Source organism: Ascaphus truei, chromosome 10 (genome assembly GCF_040206685.1).
Source record: "Ascaphus truei isolate aAscTru1 chromosome 10, aAscTru1.hap1, whole genome shotgun sequence".
In the NCBI taxonomy this organism is placed as follows: domain Eukaryota; kingdom Metazoa; phylum Chordata; class Amphibia; order Anura; family Ascaphidae; genus Ascaphus; species Ascaphus truei.
This window is the reverse complement of record NC_134492.1, coordinates 2,626,464-2,649,071: the sequence shown is the minus strand read 5'-3', so window position 1 is coordinate 2,649,071 and position 22,608 is coordinate 2,626,464. Positions and strand designations below refer to the sequence as shown.

The 22,608-nt window shown below is 49.7% G+C and overlaps 2 protein-coding genes across 10 annotated transcripts in view; one reads left to right on the top strand and one right to left on the bottom strand.

Annotated features, from left to right (window-relative positions):
- Nucleotides 1–19,936, bottom strand: part of KYAT3 (kynurenine aminotransferase 3) — a 59,792-nt gene extending 39,856 nt beyond the window's left edge. Inside the window, exons 1-4 of one of the 6 annotated variants that reach the window (XM_075615589.1) lie at nt 19,674–19,936; nt 14,462–14,574; nt 5,314–5,414; nt 543–601 (exon numbers count right to left, since the gene is read on the bottom strand). In XM_075615589.1, coding sequence (XP_075471704.1) covers nt 543–601; nt 5,314–5,412 — 158 coding nt within the window. In that variant the 5' untranslated portion in view covers nt 5,413–5,414; nt 14,462–14,574; nt 19,674–19,936. Of the gene's footprint in view, nt 1–542; nt 602–5,313; nt 5,415–5,698; nt 5,803–14,461; nt 14,575–19,673 lie in introns of those variants that run through there. The other 5 variants (XM_075615593.1, XM_075615590.1, XM_075615591.1 and 2 more) reach the window with 5 other exon arrangements.
- Nucleotides 14,911–22,608, top strand: part of LRRC8B (leucine rich repeat containing 8 VRAC subunit B) — a 62,399-nt gene continuing 54,701 nt past the window's right edge. For 2 of the 4 annotated variants that reach the window (XM_075615587.1, XM_075615581.1), the window contains exon 1: nt 20,031–20,217. The gene's annotated coding sequence lies outside the window, so the exon portion shown is untranslated. Of the gene's footprint in view, nt 15,045–20,030; nt 20,218–20,993; nt 21,120–22,608 lie in introns of those variants that run through there. The other 2 variants (XM_075615582.1, XM_075615585.1) reach the window with 2 other exon arrangements.

The following is a 22,608-nucleotide window of genomic DNA, read 5'->3' as shown; positions in this document are numbered from 1 at the left end:
TTAAAGAGGAACTTACTGATGAGAGGCTCATACCCTTATTACAAAGATATCATGAGTAATTGATGCTGGTAAGAAGAAACATGCATGTGTAAGCAGTGATGTTTTAGGAGAGGGTATTGGGGTAAAGGGAAGATTTTGGTGCCTTGTACGTAATGGGAAAGATGCTCAAAGCAGCAGCAGCTGGTCACAGTTGTTGTGGAAATTAATATGAATCTATGAACAGATGCTGAATATTTCAATGTGCAAGTAACAACAGCCCCCAAATCCTGCAATGAGCCTCCTGCAATGTGTTTCAGGCCCCTCAGGCAACCAAAGGGTTACTACAGAGCCATGTGTAGCGGACGAGTGTCCCCATGCTCCCCAAAGGGGTAACCTGGTGCCTCTTTCATCCTGTATACACTTATATTATAACCTTTAATCTTGCTGCTTCTTTAAATATCCCAATCTTGGACTGTCCCAATCTTGCATTTTTCATGCAATACATATAACGTACAATGCAAACAAAGTGCAGTTATTAATCTGCGTTTCCTGTCATCACTTACCACACGTTGCCATCAATCCCCTGAATTCGTTTAGCATTTTTGTGTCTTGAAGACATTGCCTGAAAGTAAGAGACTAAATAATGAGTTATTCCTTATATAATGAGATGCAGGTTATTACAGAGCGGTCTCCTGTTTAAATATATACGTCATTTAAAAAACTAATTACAACCTTTTGTTGCAAGAAATAAATTATAGTTGAACTATCCGCGTGCTGTACAGGTGGGAACACCTTCAGGTATAGGGGTCAGCTGAAGAAAACATTTATTTCCTTCCATCCCCAAAAGCACGGAATTCCCCCCGATGCTGCAGCATAAACACGAAGGAAAGCGGTGCACCGGGGGGGGGGAAAGGTAACCAGGGAAAGCCGTGCACCGGGGGGAAAAAGGTAACAAGGGAAAGCCGTGCACCGGGCGGGGAAAAAGGTAACCAGGGAAAGCCGTGCACCGGGCGGGGAAAAAGGTAACCAGGGAAAGCCGTGCACCGGGGGGGGGAAGGTAACCAGGGAAAGCCGTGCACCGGGCGGGGAAAAAGGTAACCAGGGAAAGCCGTGCACCGGGCGGGGAAAAAGGTAACCAGGGAAAGCCGTGCACCGGGCGGGAAAAGGTAACCAGGGAAAGCCGTGCACCGGGCGGGGAAAAGGTAACCAAACGCAGCGCTAAGAAAAAACGGCTTACAAGTTACTTCTTCGTTTTTTCAATAAATAAGCCGTTTTTTCTTAGAGCTGCGTTTGGTTACCTTTCCCCCCCCGGTGCACGGCTTTCCCTGGTTACCTTCCCCCCCGGTGCACGGCTTTCCCTGGTTACCTTCCCCCCCGGTGCACGGCTTTCCCTGGTGACCTTCCCTTTATTGCTCCAGCTGGTAGCACGTGGATACATCGCACGGATTCAGGGCACATTCTCCAGTGGAACATTCTCCCACTAGCCGAGCACACTGGTTGAGCGTGACTAGCCGAGCACACTGCTTGCAGCGTGACTAGCCGAGCACACTGGTTGAGCGTGACTAGCCGAGCACACTGGTTGAGCGTGACTAGCCGAGCACACTGGTTGCAGCGTGACTAGCCGAGCACACTGCTTGCAGCGTGACTAGCCGAGCACACTGGTTGAGCGTGACTAGCCGAGCACACTGGTTGCAGCGTGACTAGCCGAGCACACTGCTTGCAGCGTGACTAGCCGAGCACACTGGTTGAGCGTGACTAGCCGAGCACACTGGTTGCAGCGTGACTAGCCGAGCACACTGGTTGCAGCGTGACTAGCCGAGCACACTGGTTGCAGCGTGACTAGCCGAGCACACTGGTTGAGCGTGACTAGCCGAGCACACTGGTTGAGCGTGACTAGCCGAGCACACTGGTTGCAGCGTGACTAGCCGAGCACACTGGTTGAGCGTGACTAGCCGAGCACACTGGTTGCAGCGTGACTAGCCGAGCACACTGGTTGCAGCGTGACTAGCCGAGCACACTGGTTGAGCGTGACTAGCCGAGCACACTGCTTGCAGCGTGACTAGCCGAGCACACTGGTTGAGCGTGACTAGCCGAGCACACTGGTTGAGCGTGACTAGCCGAGCACACTGGTTGAGCGTGACTAGCCGAGCACACTGGTTGCAGCGTGACTAGCCGAGCACACTGGTTGAGCGTGACTAGCCGAGCACACTGGTTGAGCGTGACTAGCCGAGCACACTGGTTGAGCGTGACTAGCCGAGCACACTGGTTGAGCGTGACTAGCCGAGCACACTGCTTGCAGCGTGACTAGCCGAGCACACTGGTTGAGCGTGACTAGCCGAGCACACTGGTTGAGCGTGACTAGCCGAGCACACTGGTTGCAGCGTGACTAGCCGAGCACACTGGTTGAGCGTGACTAGCCGAGCACACTGCTTGCAGCGTGACTAGCCGAGCACACTGGTTGAGCGTGACTAGCCGAGCACACTGGTTGAGCGTGACTAGCCGAGCACACTGGTTGCAGCGTGACTAGCCGAGCACACTGGTTGAGCGTGACTAGCCGAGCACACTGGTTGAGCGTGACTAGCCGAGCACACTGGTTGAGCGTGACTAGCCGAGCACACTGGTTGAGCGTGACTAGCCGAGCACACTGCTTGCAGCGTGACTAGCCGAGCACACTGGTTGAGCGTGACTAGCCGAGCACACTGGTTGAGCGTGACTAGCCGAGCACACTGGTTGCAGCGTGACTAGCCGAGCACACTGCTTGCAGCGTGACTAGCCGAGCACACTGGTTGCAGCGTGACTAGCCGAGCACACTGCTTGCAGCGTGACTAGCCGAGCACACTGGTTGCAGCGTGACTAGCCGAGCACACTGGTTGCAGCGTGACAGCAGGTGTTTCTGTGGGTGGAGTGGGCTGGAGGTTCCTACAGTCAGCCGGGCGAGTCGGCGATTCTTACTGTTACCCATTCTCACCCCTCCCCCTAGCCTGCACTATTTGTGCGCTGTGTTATTAGACCATTGATGTGCCTGCTCTGTGAGGTATTATCGCTGATTATGGATTGGTTATTTACGCTCACTAGCCCCTGAGCCCTGGCTGTAGGATCATTACCCTACACTTCTCTTGATAAAAACGAAGGAGCCCAGATAAATGCATTAAAATGCCCCATGAGAAATCAACATATCAAACAATTAACTCCAGGTGAACAATGTGCAAACGATTCAGTCCAGTATTCCTTGCAACTTTACTCTATAATACGACAGTTGCCAACTAGAGATATGCGAATCAAAATCTGTTTCACGGGATTTCCCAAGATTTCCATTCAAAATACATCCCACGGTGTCAAATCCATTGGTGGTTTGTTCCAGTTTCAATCCGTGCGGATGAATCCAAAACCGCCATTGGATACTATCCGCGCGGATTCTGGCAATCTGCGGATTCTGGCAATTCGCACGGATTCTGGCAATCTGCGGATTCCGCAAACCGTTGGAGGATTAGAAGAGTACAATCCGCGGATTTCTGCAATCCAATGAATTTAAAAAAAAATCCCCGTTGGATTGCGGAATCCGCGGATGTTACGCTTAGAATCCTTCGTTAGATTGCGGAAAATCAGCGGATTGTACGCTTAGAATCCTCCAGCGCTTTGCGGAATTCACAGATTGGATTGTACGCATCGCCCTTTGAGACCGATTCGCTTAGATCCATGGACCAAAGGAGCCGCCCGATCCGTGATGGATCAAAATCCGCAAAGAAAATTAGCCTATCCCCCCGATTCCTTCAAATGAAATAATGCGACAGTTTGTCTTCTTTGGAAAATGTCACTTTGTAGAACAGCCTTACCTATTACACCGTGACAGAAGTACTCTGCCGACCAGCCGAGGTGTCACGCAGCACCCGGGGGCAGGAACTGTGAGCAGAGAGCTCAGCAGGGTACCCAGCCAGCCAAGGTGTGCGGAAGAGCAGCAGGGCGAGATGGAAGCAGACCCAAACTAATCTCTTAGGGAAAGGAAATAGGGCATCTTACAGAGGACAAGTCGTTTACTTCTCCTTCAATCGACACATCAGTACATACGATACTCACCCTGATGTGTCGATTAAAGGAGAAATAAACGACTCTTTTAGTGGGTTATTGTATACCCCTATCATTACGGTATTCATATCACACTTTGAGGGCAGCAATTGGGGTTCTTGCGTTAGCTTTAGGCGAACTTCTGTCTCTACCATATACATTTTATCCCCTTGCTGCACCCTAGTTCCGTTTTTAGTTTAATTGGAGAGCGTGGATTCCATTTCTATAGGTAGTTACATGTTACAGGGGAATAATGGGATCATATTTTACTAGCCAGGAGATCCGGTGATCTAGACTCTATGTCTAAGCTATAAAATGGATACTTTATGCAATAACAAGAACAAAGACCGTATTCTACATTTATAAAGCAAGAATAACCATACCAGAAAAGAAATGTATATAATAATATATATGAACCATTGGCACATTTAAAATACACATTGCAGTATAGGAATGACCCACCCTTTTTATTTCCCCTTATGTATGTGTGTGTGTGTGTGTGTGTGTGTGTGTGTGTGTGTGTGTGTGTGTGTGTGTGTGTGTGTGTGTGTGTGTGTGTGTGTGTATATATATATATATAGATAGATACACTGTATATGACATGCACACCGCAAATACATACACATCACAAACACATTCCTTTTTTAATTCCACTTTTACCATTGTAGAAACTGCAGAAGTAACCCGTGTATAATAGATGAGATTTAATGATATACCTATCTATCTCTATACTGTATTACCTGAACTGCCCAAACTTTACTCATTTACTTTGATCTATAATTTACCCGGAAACAGTTCCGAAAGATTTAACATTACTTTGCGCATTCTTAGGCCGATTAACTTTTTAAACTTTATGTATTACAAATTTGGCTGAGTTTTATTCCTAAAACAAAACTATGTTTCATGTATATTTGGCTAAAGATAAATATCACAATTTCTTCCTGTTTATAAATAGTAAAAAACAACCACTCTTTCCCTAAAGCACAAGGGTCAAGATATGCGACGAGGAATTTGTTATTGCAATGGCTATTTTTAGCTAAAAACAAATGATGTTAAAATGTAACTGAAGGGTCCATCCAAAAATAATCATTTAAAAAATGTTTTAAGCCATATGTTTGGCACTGAAAAGCAAAGCATAGAAATGCGATTAATATCCTCACAGAGGAAGCATCTGCAGTTCCTATAACAATGTCCCAATGTAATTTAGTAACGCGGTTAGAGCCGGGACCCGCTGTGTAACAAGCCCATTGGGTTGCGTGAAGGGATACGTACGGCAGAGGTGGAAAACCCCAGGAATAGGGAGGAATTAACAGTCTTCAACAGTTGCGAGTTAATCCCAAGGCAGCGGGCAGCACGAGGAGCAATCAGCATGCCTGCGAACAGGTCGACAATAAGCACAGCGTTAGCACAAAGGAGGAGGGGGCTATAAAGGACCTTCACCTGCCAACGTACCACACCCTACAGATGGTACAAGTGAGGCCTATCATTGAATTTCGGGGATGCTGCTAAGATTGGGTGGATAGGGTTGGACCAGGTGGCAAAAATATAGTAATGGAGGGAGGGCCGTCTAGTGAAAGCAATGCTATGTGCAAAGGTGTCCGACTACAGAAATATCCCACCCACCGACACACAGCAGTGAATATACCACATACTATACCTTGGGTACTGTAACTGCAGTAATGTTCACCTCCATTTGGCACCGTACATAAAGCACTGAGAGTGCGCACACTGGATTAGATCTAATCTCAGAGCCAATCAAACATTTATTACTTGTAAATATTTAAGTTAACAATTTACCGGTGTCACATCTAACCAGAGTCGCAGTCCCATAACAATTGTGATGCTCTGCGGAATCAGTTTACCGGTACATTCTCTGATCTTTGGACTTCTGTTTAAACTTTAAATACTGTGCAGTTAATCATAAATATCCATGAAATGCCAAAACGTTGGTTTCTGATGCGTTCGGCTCCCACTGGCAGTGCAGTAATACCAGAATAAAAACAGATTGTTGTCTTACGCATATATAGTTTGGACATTTGCAGGTAAAATCCTCCTTTATCTCCCTTGATATATTACTACATATTGTGGTTGGGCATAATTTTATCCAATGAATTGAGCTTCCATCTTCCCAATCAGGCGCAAGGCGGCTTCCTCGTCTCTATTTAGTTACACGCCTCTTCCCCACGGAGCGATTTCAAGTTAACACTAGATTAGTATTAATAGCGGAGCTTTCATATTATAACCGAAATCTTAACTGAGGTTGCAAAGTACAGTATGTGGGCTCGTGTTACAGAACTAATCACCGTCCCAGATCTCATTATATATTCCCCCTGATGAAGTCGGAACCGAGGAAATGCGTAGTGTGTTTTGCGTCCGGACATTCCTAGTAACTGCCACGTATCTCCGCACCCAGTTCCGGAGGAAGAGCTGTGTGCGCCATCGCATGACCGGAAGCGGACGTACATCACCGGCATGACCAGGAAGCGGTGCTCCGGATACTGACCTCTACCTGGCACCCAAGCATTAGTCCTATTTGTCCAGCATGCTAGTTTGGGGTTCTTTTGGAGCCAATAAACTGTTATATTTCCGGAATCACGCTATGGAGAAGCGCTCTCCTTTGTTTTGTATATTGCGTGGTGGATTTGGTGCGATCCTGTGGGGAGCAGCTTGGAGTTCTTAGTTTTTTACTTTCTACTTTGATTCCAGTATTTATTTTTACTCATTAGGTCCCTTTTTTGGTCCGTTTTTTTTAAATTAATTTTTTGGTCTTTGGTGTTGGTTTATCCCTTTGTTTCTTTCCCCTCTTCTTGTATCATTGTTATTTGTTCTTGTTGTCTTTTTGTTTATTTGTCCTTTGTCTCCATACTCTGGATTAGTTGGTGTCTGTTTTCATTCACCGCATCCTCTGTATTGTTTTAGGTCCATCCTTGGCAGTGATTTCATCCTTTATACTTACAGATATCTAGATGATTATATTTCCACTGTTTTTAATTACTTTATACACCTTTGGTGTTGGTCCAGTTGCGAATAAATGAGTACTTCAGTATTAGGTGATATCTTTTTTATTTGGACAACAATTGATATAATATAATTGATATAATATAACTGATGCTGACCTGAGGAAGAGAGGGAAAACCCTTGAAAGCTTGTCTTATTATATAAATTGTTAGTCCATATATATAGTATATATATATAGTATATATATATATATATATATATATATATATAGGAAAAAAATCACACTCCGTTGGCACACTGTAAACAAATGAAAAAATGCTGATGCTTGTCCCATATGCACATGTAAAAAATAGATTTTACCAGATTGGAGTCCGGAAAAAACGAGACAGCACACAGTCCAGTAGGTCCAATAAAACTGTATTCAGTGTAACATGGCACCACCTCCAACGTTTCGATCAATCAAGCGTGACCTTCCTCAGGGACCCATTCGCTTCCCTCTATTTATTAAATAAGAAAATATCTCTGATTCCAGTTCCAACAATAGTTTGTAGACATGCATTACTTTACTCTTTAAAATGTGTGTGTTACTAATCACAGATCCAATCTGTGTTAATGTACAGGTATACTACCCTATGTTTGTTTTCTTTGTTTGTCTCTTGTTCTGTGCCTAGGTCATTCTGATTATATATATATATTATTATTTTTTATTTTTTTTACATTTTGCTTATAAAAAACGGATGCCACGATCACACCGCGGGGTTGAGCTGTATGTGTGTGTATATGTATATATGTATATATGTATGTATGTATGTATGTATGTATGTATGTATGTATATATATATATATATATATATATATATATATATATATATATATATATATATACACATACAGCTCAACCCCGCGGTGTGATCGTGGCATCCGTTTTTTATAAGCAAAATGTAAAAAAAATAAAAGATGATGCAGGTCGTGGTGTCCTGGATATAGCTGGGTGTGTCCAGGACACCACCGACCTGCTTAACAAACGTAATGCCATTGGCCCCCTTCCAACAGGAACACTACAAGCAACTATGGAGGTAGAGTCACTTTACACTAACATCCCCCACAAAGGTGGGATTTCAGCCTGCAGATACTTTCTGGGACCGCAGGAGCCACTCACAGAGACAGTGACTAAATGCATCGAATTTATTCTGACCCATAACTACTTCACATTTGGAAATGAAAAAACAAGAACTAGGGCGCTAGTGACTGCAAGCGACTACGGAAGCCTCCACAGGACAAGACAGGCTGGAGGTTTGGAGCTACGCGTTTCGCGTTAACACGGAGCCTGATGAAGCCGTGTTAACGGCGAAACGCATAGCTCCAAACCGCCAGCCTTTCTTGTCCTGTGGAGGCGTCCGTAGTCGCTTGCAGTCACTCCAGTTCCAGCTTGACACAGCTCCTGTTACCGGACGCGGTGACAGAGATACATCACTGCAGGAGTGTACACGGCTTCTACGTTTGCTGACAAGGACATTTCTACATGTGAGTGTATATGTGTTTTTCTACCAATAAATGCTGTTATTTTTATCTGAAATACGCGCCATACATTTTATTGTATCATGGGAGAACTACGTGGGAGAGAGGTACAGATGACATCACGTCGTCTGACCCAGACCAGTCCCACTGATTGACCCTACACACAGCCGTGCAGACTGTGAAGGAAGTGACAAAAGATATATTTCTATTCTTCTGTGCTTACACATGGCCGTGTAAGTAATGCACTTATTGATTATTGCTCTACAACACCACCCTAACTCCCCATTGGGTGCAGATCTGTGCACTCCTCGTTTTCTATACTGTTTTTATACTGATTTGTATTGTCATAGTTTTGACTGTTTACCACAAAGTCTTGCCATTCCCTTCTGGCTGTTGTCCTTTGCTCCCTTGTTTCTCTTTTTTCCACATTTGGAAATGACACATACCTCCATACAACCTGGGACTGCTATGGGCACTCGGAGAGCGCCACAGTATGCCAATCTGTTCTGCGCAAAACTGGAAAGTGACCTTCTTTCCACCTGTCACTTGAAACCCCTTACATACCTTCGCTACATCGATGACATCCTCCTGATTCGAACCTCTGGTGAACAGGACCTCCTACAGTTTCATGAGAACTTCAATACGTTCCACCCGACCATCAACCTCAAACACCTAGACACCACCATTACTATAAAAAACAACCAACTACAGACTTCTGTATACCGCTAACCTACAGACAGAGCCAGTTATTGCAAGGACAACAGCTTCCACCCGACACACACCAAGCATGCAACCATCTATAATCAAGCCATACGATACAACCGGATATGCTCCGACACAGCAGACAGAGGCAGCGGATTACAGCCTTGAGATTGGATTTCATAAACAGTGGATATAACCACAGAATTGTAGACCAGCAAATCCACAAAGCCACCAGAATACCAAGAAGTGATCTCCTTGAATACAGACAGAAAGAGACAAGCGACGGGGTACCTTTTGGTGGTCACATATAACCCACACCTAGAAGCCCTACGCAATATCACCAGGGAACTACAACCTATTCTCCAGAAAGATACAAGACTGCAACAGGTCTTCTCTGAAACACCCTTATTATCATACAAACAACCTCATCATCTCAAGAAAATGATGGTGAGGAGTAGAGTATTTAAACAATACAACTGAATGCGGGACAAGACCATGCCAGGACGAAAGATGCAAAACCTGCGCAATGCTCCACACAGCGGACACAATACAAATACCACACAGGAATCTGGAGTACAAAATCAGAGGAAAGTTCACCTGTTCCTCCAGCAATGTCGTGTACCTCATCATGTGCATGAAATGCCCAGGGGGCTGCTACTACATAGGTGAGAAGGGACAGGGGCTAAACAAGAGAATGAACCTGCATCGCCACAGCATCACATGCGGAACAAGAGACAGTCCTGTCGGCGAACATTTCTCTGACTCTGGCCATAAGATGAAAGATCTGAAGGTGGCCATACTCAAAGGTAATCTTAGAACACCGAAAGAGAGATGGTTGCAGGAATACAAATTTATGCAACTGTTCGGAACACTTAGCGATGGCCTAAACCGAGACCGAAGTTTTATGAGTCACTATTGACACGAGAACTCTCTCTCTTCTCATGAGCGCTAAAGGCCATGTCAATACATACTATACATACTATGCTATATGAATACACACACCGCTGTCTCTTACACATACAAATATACAATGTAATTCTATCCCTATATACCAATAGGGAACACATAGTAACTACACACATTAATAGAAATGCAACACCCTCTTACATTTCTACACCTACCCACAACATTGGTATACACGCCCACTCCACACACACTTTTTGTAAAGGGCTGTATACACTGTGAGCGCTTTCAGGGACCATTTAACACCGTAAGTCTTAAATCGCATACTGCACAGGGGGAGGGATAGGCTTCAGTCACAGATACATTCCAGGATGCAATGTTTTTAAGTAAAAATCTTTCATGCTTTATCCATTGTAACATCTCCAGAGAGATCAGTGTATCTCGAAAGCTCGCACAAATAAAAGCATTTCGTTAGCCACAGAACGGTATTGTCTATTGGTTTTTGAGATTGTGATATACTATATGTATCACAATCACAATCTGTCCAAGCATTTTGCTGAACACCATGACACAAATCCTGCAGGTATAGTTTGTATTGGGATTGGCAAACTGATATATAATTGGAGAGGAGGAGACACCATCAACACCATTTCAAAACTTGAGACCAGATGGATACATACATTAAAAACCCTTATACCTCTGGGTCTAAATGTGGACTTTGATTTAGGTGCCTTCCTAATATAAGAGAATATCAATTTATTTAGTCCTGTCCCTAATTTCTCTTCATTGAGACAGGTTAACACCCATTTAACTATGCCTTGCAAGTGTAATGGTTTCAACTAATTTAGTCATATATGGTTAACATGACTTGTTTTCGCGCAATGATTAATTTAAAATATATTTGTATATGTTATTAAAATATGTATATGTGTATTTTTATTTAAAAATATATTGGGTTCTTAACCCGTTTTAAATACTAATTGAATTGTCTGTCAGACACCAGGAACACTTTAGTAATGGCACTTTGGTAAATTTGCATAGCCTATCAGAGCTTTGCAGTGCCTACTTAAGACTTCCAGGTAGATCACATGACATACCCCAGAAGTCGTCTTACTCAGACGAAACGCGTAGGGTGAGGGTCTCTGAGAAGATCTCCCCAAATTTGTCTGCTACACTGACTTTTTTACTACCTATCAGTTTGCTGCAAAGCCTTCTTCAAGGCTATTGGAACTGTGTGCTACACCATACATCCATACAAGCCGACGGATCCGAGGGAGCCAACAGTGCTAGTTCTGGGTTGTGACGTCACGGACCAACGATCGCGAGATCTGGATGGTGAGGGTGAACGGGTCATCGACGGAGTTCCAACCCGGGTGTAAACAGCGTGCATTGTGAAAGAAGCTCCATGGACCAACAGACCCTTTGTTGCAGTTAAAAGATAGGATTTTATCCTGACATGCCCGATTATTTCTGCTACGCAGTAAGTAGCCATTTTTCTTGCGCTGTTATTGATACATAAAAAGGTACTTCACTATATTGGCATCTGTAACGCTTGCGCTCACCACGAACAAGGCGCGACCCCGGTACTGAGGTGGGAAAGTATAGAACTGCGCAACCACATCAGCGGAAGCGCGCCTGGGGGGTGGATAGTCAATATTGCCGGGTCTGGGTTAACAAGGATTAGCTTTGATACTTGCCGAGGTCGTAGGTAGATGCCAGGAGAGAGTCCGAAGTGCTGTGGTCTAGGGTTGGAGCCAGTAGAGAAGTACATAGTCCGTTTGCGGTGGTCAGGGATGGAGAAGAGCGGAAGGTCAGAGGCCAGCCGGGGTCGGTAATCCAGAGAATGGTCCAAAGTCTAGCCGGGTCGGTACACAGGGAGGCACGCAGCAAAAAGGTTAGTACACAGACAGGAACGAGGCAGGAATAGAGATGTGGGAACACAAGGCGGCCAATAACCATGCTCAGCCAAAGAGGAAGTGACAGAGCTGAGCATATATAGCAACAGGAGTCCAATGAGAGAAGGGGGTGGAGCGGAGGAGCGGCCTCTGCGGAGGCACGGATAGGCTGAGAGAAGCAGGAGACAGGTGAGGGAGATATTAGATTGATGCGCAGCTGGGGAGCAGTGTGTGCGTGTCACGTGTGCGCGCCACGCAGGGCGCCCGCACGGCACAAGCGGAGGGGCAGAGCCAAGCTCCGTGGGAACCTTGAAAGTCCTCCGTGGGCGCGCGCACTCTGTAAGGTGCGCAGGAGGCTGTACAGCAGGGGGCAAGGAGGAAGCGCGCCGCGGGAGACGCACTCTCAGATCTCCTGCAGCGGGATGCTGTGCAGCAGGAGGTAAGGAGGAAGCGCGCCGCGGGAGACGCGCTCTCAGATCTCCTGCAGCGGGATGCTGTGCAGCGGGAGGTAAGGAGGAAGCGCGCCGCGGGAGACGCGCTCTCAGATCTCCTGCAGCGGGATGCTGTGCAGCGGGAGGTAAGGAGGAAGCGCGCCGCGGGAGACGCGCTCTCAGATCTCCTGCAGCGGGATGCTGTGCAGCGGGAGGTAAGGAGGAAGCGCGCCGCGGGAGACGCGCTCTCAGATCTCCTGCAGCGGGATGCTGTGCAGCGGGAGGTAAGGAGGAAGCGCGCCGCGGGAGACGCGCTCTCAGATCTCCTGCAGCGGGATGCTGTGCAGCGGGAGGTAAGGAGGAAGCGCGCCGCGGGAGACGCGCTCTCAGATCTCCTGCAGCGGGATGCTGTGCAGCAGGAGGTAAGGAGGAAGCGCGCCGCGGGAGACGCGCTCTCAGATCTCCTGCAGCGGGATGCTGTGCAGCGGGAGGTAAGGAGGGAGCGCGCCGCGGGAGACGCGCTCTCAGATCTCCTGCAGCGGGATGCTGTGCAGCAGGAGGTAAGGAGGAAGCGCGCCGCGGGAGACGCGATCTCAGATCTCCTGCAGCGGGATGCTGTGCAGCGGGAGGTAAGGAGGAAGCGCGCCGCGGGAGACGCGCTCTCAGATCTCCTGCAGCGGGATGCTGTGCAGCGGGAGGTAAGGAGGAAGCGCGCCGCGGGAGACGCGATCTCAGATCTCCTGCAGCGGGATGCTGTGCAGCGGGAGGTAAGGAGGAAGCGCGCCGCGGGAGACGCGCTCTCAGATCTCCTGCAGCGGGATGCTGTGCAGCAGGAGGTAAGGAGGAAGCGCGCCGCGGGAGACGCGATCTCAGATCTCCTGCAGCGGGATGCTGTGCAGCGGGAGGTAAGGAGGAAGCGCGCCGCGGGAGACGCGATCTCAGATCTCCTGCAGCGGGAGGCTGTGCAGCGGGAGGTAAGGAGGGAGCGCGCCGCGGGAGACGCGCTCTCAGATCTCCTGCAGCGGGATGCTGTGCAGCGGGAGGTAAGGAGGGAGCGCGCCGCGGGAGACGCGCTCTCAGATCTCCTGCAGCGGGATGCTGTGCAGCGGGAGGTAAGGAGGAAGCGCGCCGCGGGAGACGCGCTCTCAGATCTCCTGCAGCGGGATGCTGTGCAGCAGGAGGTAAGGAGGAAGCGCGCCGCGGGAGACGCGCTCTCAGATCTCCTGCAGCGGGATGCTGTGCAGCGGGAGGTAAGGAGGAAGCGCGCCGCGGGAGACGCGCTCTCAGATCTCCTGCAGCGGGATGCTGTGCAGCGGGAGGTAAGGAGGAAGCGCGCCGCGGGAGACGCGCTCTCAGATCTCCTGCAGCGGGATGCTGTGCAGCAGGAGGTAAGGAGGAAGCGCGCCACGGGAGACGCGCTCTCAGATCTCCTGCAGCGGGATGCTGTGCTGCAGGAGGTAAGGAGGGAGCGCGCCGCGGGAGACGCGCTCTCAGATCTCCTGCAGCGGGATGCTGTGCAGCAGGAGGTAAGGAGGAAGCGCGCCACGGGAGACGCGCTCTCAGATCTCCTGCAGCGGGATGCTGTGCAGCGGGAGGTAAGGAGGAAGCGCGCCGCGGGAGACGCGCTCTCAGATCTCCTGCAGCGGGATGCTGTGCAGCAGGAGGTAAGGAGGAAGCGCGCCACGGGAGACGCGCTCTCAGATCTCCTGCAGCGGGATGCTGTGCAGCAGGAGGTAAGGAGGGAGCGCGCCGCGGGAGACGCGCTCTCAGATCTCCTGCAGCGGGATGCTGTGCAGCAGGAGGTAAGGAGGAAGCGCGCCACGGGAGACGCGCTCTCAGATCTCCTGCAGCGGGATGCTGTGCAGCGGGAGGTAAGGAGGAAGCGCGCCGCGGGAGACGCGCTCTCAGATCTCCTGCAGCGGGATGCTGTGCAGCGGGAGGTAAGGAGGGAACGTGCCGCGGGAGACGTGTTCCCCAATTCCTTACAGCATCTTTCTCATTTATAGCTCTTACCTCGTCCAGGGATCCTTCTAAGGACATTCAACGTCTCTTAATCCCACAGGTGTTTTCTGTCCATTCACCTGTTGTCACTGTTTTGCGCCTTTTGTAGCCTGCTTTCTTTTTCTCTATAACGATAGATTTATTATAATTTATAATATATATATTCCCAAAAATACCCAATGCTACATCCAATGTGACAAAATACATAGTTAAATATTTCAATGTTAGTATTCTCATTAGTAAGGGTCATTTAGTTAAACCCTTTGGCCAAAGGGTTTAACTAAATGACCGTTACTCACTACTCATGAGAATACCAACATTGAAGTATTTAACTATGTATTTTGTCACATTGGATGTAGCATTGGGTATTTTTGTCTTTTGTTGTATGCTTACATTCATACAAATTATATTCTGGCCCTTTAAACACACAGAACCATACAGACTGTTGGTTCTAAATCAGTTAGGCCAAGCAGTTTCTAGAAGAGATCAAGGCACAAGGTGACATTAGAAAGTGAGAAGGCCAATGTGTTTATAGTCCGGTTTCCTTCCTGGTAATATAATGTCAGCAGAAGCACATGATGTAAAAACATTGAAGGTGAGCTGCTTATCACGTGTGTTTATCTTGATGTATGGGCAGCAAGTCACTAATGTCAAAATACTACTTTGAGCTGGTGGAAGAGAAACCATTTCATCACTATAGGGATTATTTACAGACCAAGCTAGCTGTAATCTCATTAATTTGTTTGGGTATTAGAATGTGGATTCAGATTAAGCCGCAATAACACTGGAGAAGCTGCACTAATTGTATTTCTCTGCAGGCATTGTGAGTCTCGCTTACGTTAATGGGGGGGGGGGGGACATGAAATATGCATAATTACTTATCTTGGTTGATGGAAAAACTAAAATAGGGTTTTAGAAAATGAGTCACGTTGGATATGTATGTTTGCTTATTACACTCATCAGCACCATTTCTCTCATGTGTGTAGCGCACTTTCCCCCACCCCCTGGGAGATATGACAGCTATGGTGTATGTGGCGCATTACCTGCGGCTCACAGGACGCCTGGGCCTCCGCTGCTGGGAGCCTGGGGTGTGCCTGATCCATCGGGTGACAGCGCCTCCACCTGTACGGGATCCTACTATGTGGGATAACCCCATTACAGGACCCCATGCAATAATACACACGATGGTAAGAGTAACCGTTTTACTGCATGCATAAGAGTAACAATGATAACCAGTCCACACCACTAGGCCACGCACGGCCGTCCAGTCCACACCACTAGGCCACGCACGGCCGTCCAGTCCACACCACTAGGCCACGCACGGCCGTCCAGTCCACACCACTAGGCCACGCACGGCCGTCCAGTCCACACCACTAGGCCACGCACGGCCGTCCAGTCCACACCACTAGGCCACACACGGCCGTCCAGTCCACACCACTAGGCCACGCACGGCCGTCCAGTCCACACCACTAGGCCACGCACGGCCGTCCAGTCCACACCACTAGGCCACGCACGGCCGTACCCTCACACCGTCCTCCAACACTATGTCCCCCCTGGATGGAAGGGTGAGAGCCGCTTGCTGCCGGTCACTGATGTCTGGTGATGTTAAAGCTGCTCTATTTCAATCTGAAACGCACAAATTCCTTTATCCCCTGTACCCGGTTTTCCCACTCTATCTGTCCGTGATTTGACTGTATAACTCCCGTTCTTTTAATGGAACCATGTATTTCTTATAACTCTGTGCCCAGGACATACTTGGAAACGAGAGGTAACTCCCAATTTATTACTTCCTTGTTAAACATTTTTATAAATAAATAAAATAACCCACCAAAGTACTGAGGGTCCCTTGGGCACCCAACCACCCTGGTGTCCACAAGTAGCAACACACCCACATGTGTGAGACAGCGCTGCCCACTAGAACTGAAGGTGTTACAGTTGGTGCACTTGTAGTACCTGCCCAGGTGCTCCTACACCCGGGTATGGCCGGAAGATGATACGGATCCACTGATCCCGCGATATCGGCGTACCCTCCGCCTCTACGTGGGGTGGTATCCTGCGTGGATGGTTCCAGCATGAAGAAAGTGTAACGAGTGCTCACCACAGACAAGGCGGGACCGTGAGGCTGAGGTGGGGATGCTGGTAGCCACTGACCTACAACTGGACAGCCACGTCCGGAGTGCAGAGTGGTAGTCGTGTAGCTGGGTCAGGGTAGAAGTCACATTGGTCAAGGTCCTTGCCGTGGTCTAGGAGTGGAGAGATCGGATTGTCGTTGTGCGGTGCCGGGGTCCAGGGGTATAGAATGTAGAATAGTCGTGTCCATAGCCGTGGTCCAGGGGTCAGAGAAGGCAGGAGTCTTGGGGAAGAGACAGCGGGGGGGGGGGGGGAAGAGACAGCGGGGGGGGGGGGAAGAGACAGCGGGGGGGAAGAGACAGCGGGGGGGAAGAGACAGCGGGGGGGAAGAGACAGCGGGGGGGGGAAGAGACAGCGGGGGGGGGGAAGAGACAGCAGGGGGGGGGAAAGAGACAGCGGGGGGGGGAAGAGACAGCGGGGGGGGGGAAGAGACAGCGGGGGGGGGGAAGAGACAGCGGGGTGGGGGGAAGAGACAGCGGGGTGGGGGGAAGAGACAGCGGGGTGGGGGGAAGAGACAGCGAGGACAGCGGCATTTGGTATAAGCAGGTTACAGGGATGTATAAGGCTGCGTCCATGGTACCTCAGACAGCGCGGACGCATCCGCACGCTGCGCAATAACACTGCCTCAAGGCAGTTATCGCGTACATGCGTCGTGCGTGCAGGCAAGAGGGGGCGTGCGATGCGTGAGAAATCAGTTAACACCGATTTCTCAGCGCGACTGGGCGGTCACGTGAGCGGTTCGTCCAATGAGGGCGAACCACCTCCGTGACGTCGCTGGGAACGCCCCCAGGAATGCCCCCCGAGTACTATGGCCAGGGAAAGCACCCACTTTCCCTCAGCCTCCGCGCATCCCCGCACGGGCTGCGGCACTATGTCCGCGGCCTAACGCTTGTTTTTGCGCCGCTTGGTGCCTCTCCAGGAGACGGGCGATTTCTGGTATAATCACGGCATAATTCTATATAGCTAGAATCGGGTGCTCGGAAAGTTTTGCTGTCAAAAATCCTGATTCACTTCAATAGGGACGAAAACCGTCTTCCTGCCACATCGGACTGTGCAGAATTACCCGCGGGCAATTCTTTTCAATGTGGGACCCGGCAGACGGACGGAAATGGGCCGGAGACCGGTACTTACTGAGATTGCTGGTCATTTCCCCCACACTATAATCCAGGGGCAGCCAACTCCGGTCCTTAACTGCACCACCTGTGCTGAAGCAGGGATATCCTTAAAACCTGACCTGTTGGTGGTCCTTGAGAACTGGAGTTGGCCACTCCTGCCATAACCATACACCAGCAACGCTACGGGTATACTTAGCGATTTTCCTCCTCGGAAGTAATACAGTACCAATCTGGCTTTCTTTATAGTAATCGACTATTTTAATCATCACTAGAAAAATGTTCAGTATTAGAACTTTGAGCCAACATTTGATAGCGCGTCTGTGGGTCGGAGTCAAAAACGGAGCTTTGGATGAAAATGTGTCTAAAATCGAGATGATTGAACAACCGTGAAACTGGAATCAAGTACTAGGACCTCAATTAGCAACACTGTCCTCTAACAAATCTCCAGCAGTAATTGCAGGACTACAAATGAGCAGAAAACTCACTAACCCCATATAGTACAATAGTTTTGAAGTGTATGGATCCAATGAAAGTAATAAAGCTATTCTAGCCGCAGATACTACTTACACACGCCTTGTGCGTACACATTATATTACCAAAGGATTAAACTCCTTCAGTGACCAGGATTGCAAAGCTTATGTTACAAGCCAGCGTGTCACAGAGGGGGAAAGGGGCACACACGCAATGTCTGCTTATAGGACTTTTACTTAATGACTTACTGTTACCCAAGTGATGCTAGGAGCATACAGAATCAGCACCAGATTTATTTCTGAATAAAATCCAGAGCGGTTTTTTGCACTTGTACTGAACACGTTTTGTAACCAGGAGACTTAAATAAATGATCCATTCATGGGAAAAAAGCCAAGAGTGACTTGGAACAGGATTTAAAAAGCCCTGCTTGGAATAAATTATCCTCCTGGAAGCATGTTGTATACTGTACACATTACACAATATGGAACATGCACATTTAATATTTCAGAACGTGCCTCGGGGAACAATACTGTGTTGACAGTAAAACCCGGAATAGATTAAACTGCTGAGTAATACACGTTGTATTTGCAATTCTGGTATTTATAATAAGTATACATGACTTTGTGTGATTATTCCAGGGACAGCCTCAGACAATCCTTGTTCCATTGGGAGCTGCAGAAACAGAGATACATCTGTCCCTGCCACAGAAATGAGCAGGCACATGCAATGGTACATACAGAGGTACATACAAAGGTACATACACAGGTACATGCAAAGGTACATGCAAAGGTACATACAGAGGTACATACAGAGGTACATACACAGGTACATGCAATGGTACATACAGAGGAACATGCAAAGGTGCATACACAGGTGCATACACAGGTATATACACAGGTACATGCAAAGGTGCATACACAGGTACATACACAGGTACATACACAGGTACATACACAGGTACATACACAGGTACATGCAAAGGTGCATACACAGGTACATGCAAAGGTGCATACACAGGTACATACACAGGTACATGCAAAGGTACATACAAAGGTGCATACACAGGTACATACACAGGTACATGCAAAGGAACATGCTTCTCTTCTCTATCTCGCTGTACCTGATATTTCCCCCAATATTTTGCAGATTGATGTAAGCGCCCCGAGAGCGATACCCTTACCCCCAATTCTGGGGCTATTATTCTCATTCTACTGTTATAGAGAGGGAAGCAAATAACTAAATAAAACAAAATCTCAGTGTTCTGCGCGTTTCTATTCAGACAGGGGGGGGGAGCCCCTGGGGGAGGGGGAGGAACCCCTGGGGGGGAGGGGGGGAGGAACCCCTGGGGGGGGGGGGGGGGATTGTGAATTAGGCCCATTATCCAAAGATCCTATATTAGATTGTAAGTTCTTCAGGTCAGCGCTGTTTACATTGTAGTGTGTGTGTATTAATACTATCACTACCTGCACATTACTCTTCATATATACAGTATTCACATTGTTACTTACTGATCGCGTGTCCTGCAGAGGTAACACAGAGCCGTGTACTTGGGCCCTTCTGTTCCCGAGTACTGTTACTGAAGCATGAGAGCAGAGGGAGGGCGTACCCTGAGTATTGTCACAGTGTGTGGGGCTGGGTGGGGGTGTTACCCTGAGTATTGTCACAGTGTGTGGGGCTGGGTGGGGGTGTTACCCGGAGTATTGTTACAGTGGGTGAGGGTGTTACACTAGCACGGTGTGTGGGGCTGGGTGGGGGTGTTACCCGGGGTGGGGGTGTTACCCTGAGTATTGTCACAGTGTGTAGCACAGGCGGATAGAAGCGCTGCCGGCATTGGCTGTGCGCGGTACAGGCAGAGAGCGGTATTGGTGCAGGTACTCTGAGTGACAGCGCTGCACAGCAATAGCAGTAACAGCCGCCATTGCCGGGGTATTATTACTGGATACTGCCATTGCCGGGGTATTATTACTGGATACTGCCATTGCCGGGGTATTATTACTGGATAATGCTGCTGATTGAGGCCAGGGACGCAGGGACAGATGTGAGCTGAGTAATGTAAGTGCCAGGGCTGTTTGTGTGGGGAGCTTAATCCTTCACTGATGGGAAACCAGTCCTGTTTATGACATGGCTGCTTCTCCTGGTAACAGAATAATACCTGTGTGACGGGGGTAAGGGGGTGCGCCTGTTTCCCATGTGAGTAATAGGGTGTGTGGCTGGTGTTCTGGTTGGGTAAGTGTTGTGGTGATTACTAATACCCTGCTGTTGTTATATAAGGTGCACACCCTATACACAGGGTGCTGTCTCTGAGCCCGGATCGGGGGGGGGGGGGGGTTACTTTGTGGGGTGACAGGGAAGATGCACCAGGAGGTTTATGGCTATTTACAGGTCACTTCTGCACCTTGTACAACGACAGAACCTCCATATAGTAACCATGAGATATTAAGCATTATACCACCTACAATACCAGCAGGGAATAAATAAATACCGCTTGTCTTTCTGCCCCATTTATTTGCCCCTGAGTTCGCAGTGATAGTTTAGATATTGGTTAGATACAAAGTACTCCGGTGTACTACAGAGGGGGGGACCCCCTAATGCTGCGGTGCAGTAATGTGATTATTAGTTTAAAAAGATACTTTTATTGACATACTTTTTAAAATACAGGCATGTAAATAATGGGGGGACGTGAGTACTGATTGCCCTCCCAAATGGGTCAGATAAAGGCATGTCCTTGTGTAGGATGCTGGGAGTATTTTCCTAACAGCACTGGTTAGGATTCTGGGAGTATTTTCCTAACAGCACTGGCTATTTACTGTATGTGACCCACTCCAATTTAACCCCATACGTGACAGATTGCACGCGGACCGGAGCTGCGGTACTGGGGACGCGTTCCGCCGCCTTCTGTTGTTCCAGGGAAAGGGGAAAGTCGCTATTACGGTGGATGTGATTGCCCTGGAATGGTTTGTAGTGTACAAGCTTTATACCTCCGAGCAGGGTCTCCCCCCCCCTTATACCTCCGAGCAGGGTCTCCCCCCCCTTATACCTCCGAGCAGGGTCTCCCCCCCCCCCTTATACCTCCGAGCAGAGTCTCCCCCCCCCCCTTATACCTCCGAGCAGGGTCTCCCCCCCCCCCTTATACCTCCGAGCAGAGTCTCCCCCCCCCCCTTATACCTCCGAGCAGGGTCTCCCCCCCCCCCTTATACCTCCGAGCAGGGTCTCCCCCCCCCCCTTATACCTCCGAGCAGGGTCTCCCCCCCCCCTTATACCTCCGAGCAGGGTCTCCCCCCCCCCTTATACCTCTGAGCAGGGTCTCCCCCCCCCCTTATACCTCTGAGCAGGGTCTCCCCCCCCCCTTATACCTCCGAGCAGGGTCTCCCCCCCCCCCCCCTTATACCTCTGAGCAGGGTCTCCCCCCCCCCTTATACCTCCGAGCAGAGTCTCCCCCCCCCCTTATACCTCCGAGCAGGGTCTCCCCCCCCCTTATACCTCCGAGCAGAGTCCCCCCCCCCTTATACCTCCGAGCAGGGTCTCCCCCCCCCCTTATACCTCCGAGCAGAGTCTCCCCCCCCCCCTTATACCTCCGAGCAGGGTCTCCCCCCCCCCTTATACCTCCGAGCAGAGTCTCCCCCCCCCCTTATACCTCCGAGCAGGGTCTCCCCCCCCCCCTTATACCTCCGAGCAGGGTCTCCCCCCCCCCCTTATACCTCTGAGCAGGGTCTCCCCCCCCCCTTATACCTCCGAGCAGAGTCTCTTCCCCCCCCCCTTATACCTCCGAGCAGGGTCTCCCCCCCCTTATACCTCCGAGCAGGGTCTCCCCCCCCTTATACCTCCGAGCAGGGTCTCCCCCTCCCCTTATACCTCCGAGCAGAGTCTCTCCCCCCCCCTTATACCTCCGAGCAGGGTCTCCCCCCCCCCCTTATACCTCCGAGCAGGGTCTCACCCCCCCTTATACCGCCGAGCAGAGTCTCTTCCCCCCCCCCCTTATACCGCCGAGCAGAGTCTCTTCCCCCCCCCCTATACCTCCGAGCAGGGTCTCCCCCCCCCCCTTATACCTCCGAGCAGGGTCTCCCCCCCCCCTTATACCTCCGAGCAGGGTCTCCCCCCCCCCTTATACCTCCGAGCAGGGTCTCCCCCCCCCCTTATACCTCCGAGCAGGGTCTCCCCCCCCCCCCTTATACCTCTGAGCAGGGTCTCCCCCCCCCCTTATACCTCCGAGCAGGGTCTCCCCCCCCCCCCTTATACCTCTGAGCAGGGTCTCCCCCCCCCTTATACCTCCGAGCAGAGTCTCCCCCCCCCCTTATACCTCCGAGCAGGGTCTCCCCCCCCCTTATACCTCCGAGCAGAGTCCCCCCCCCCTTATACCTCCGAGCAGGGTCTCCCCCCCCCCTTATACCTCCGAGCAGAGTCTCCCCCCCCCCCCTTATACCTCCGAGCAGGGTCTCCCCCCCC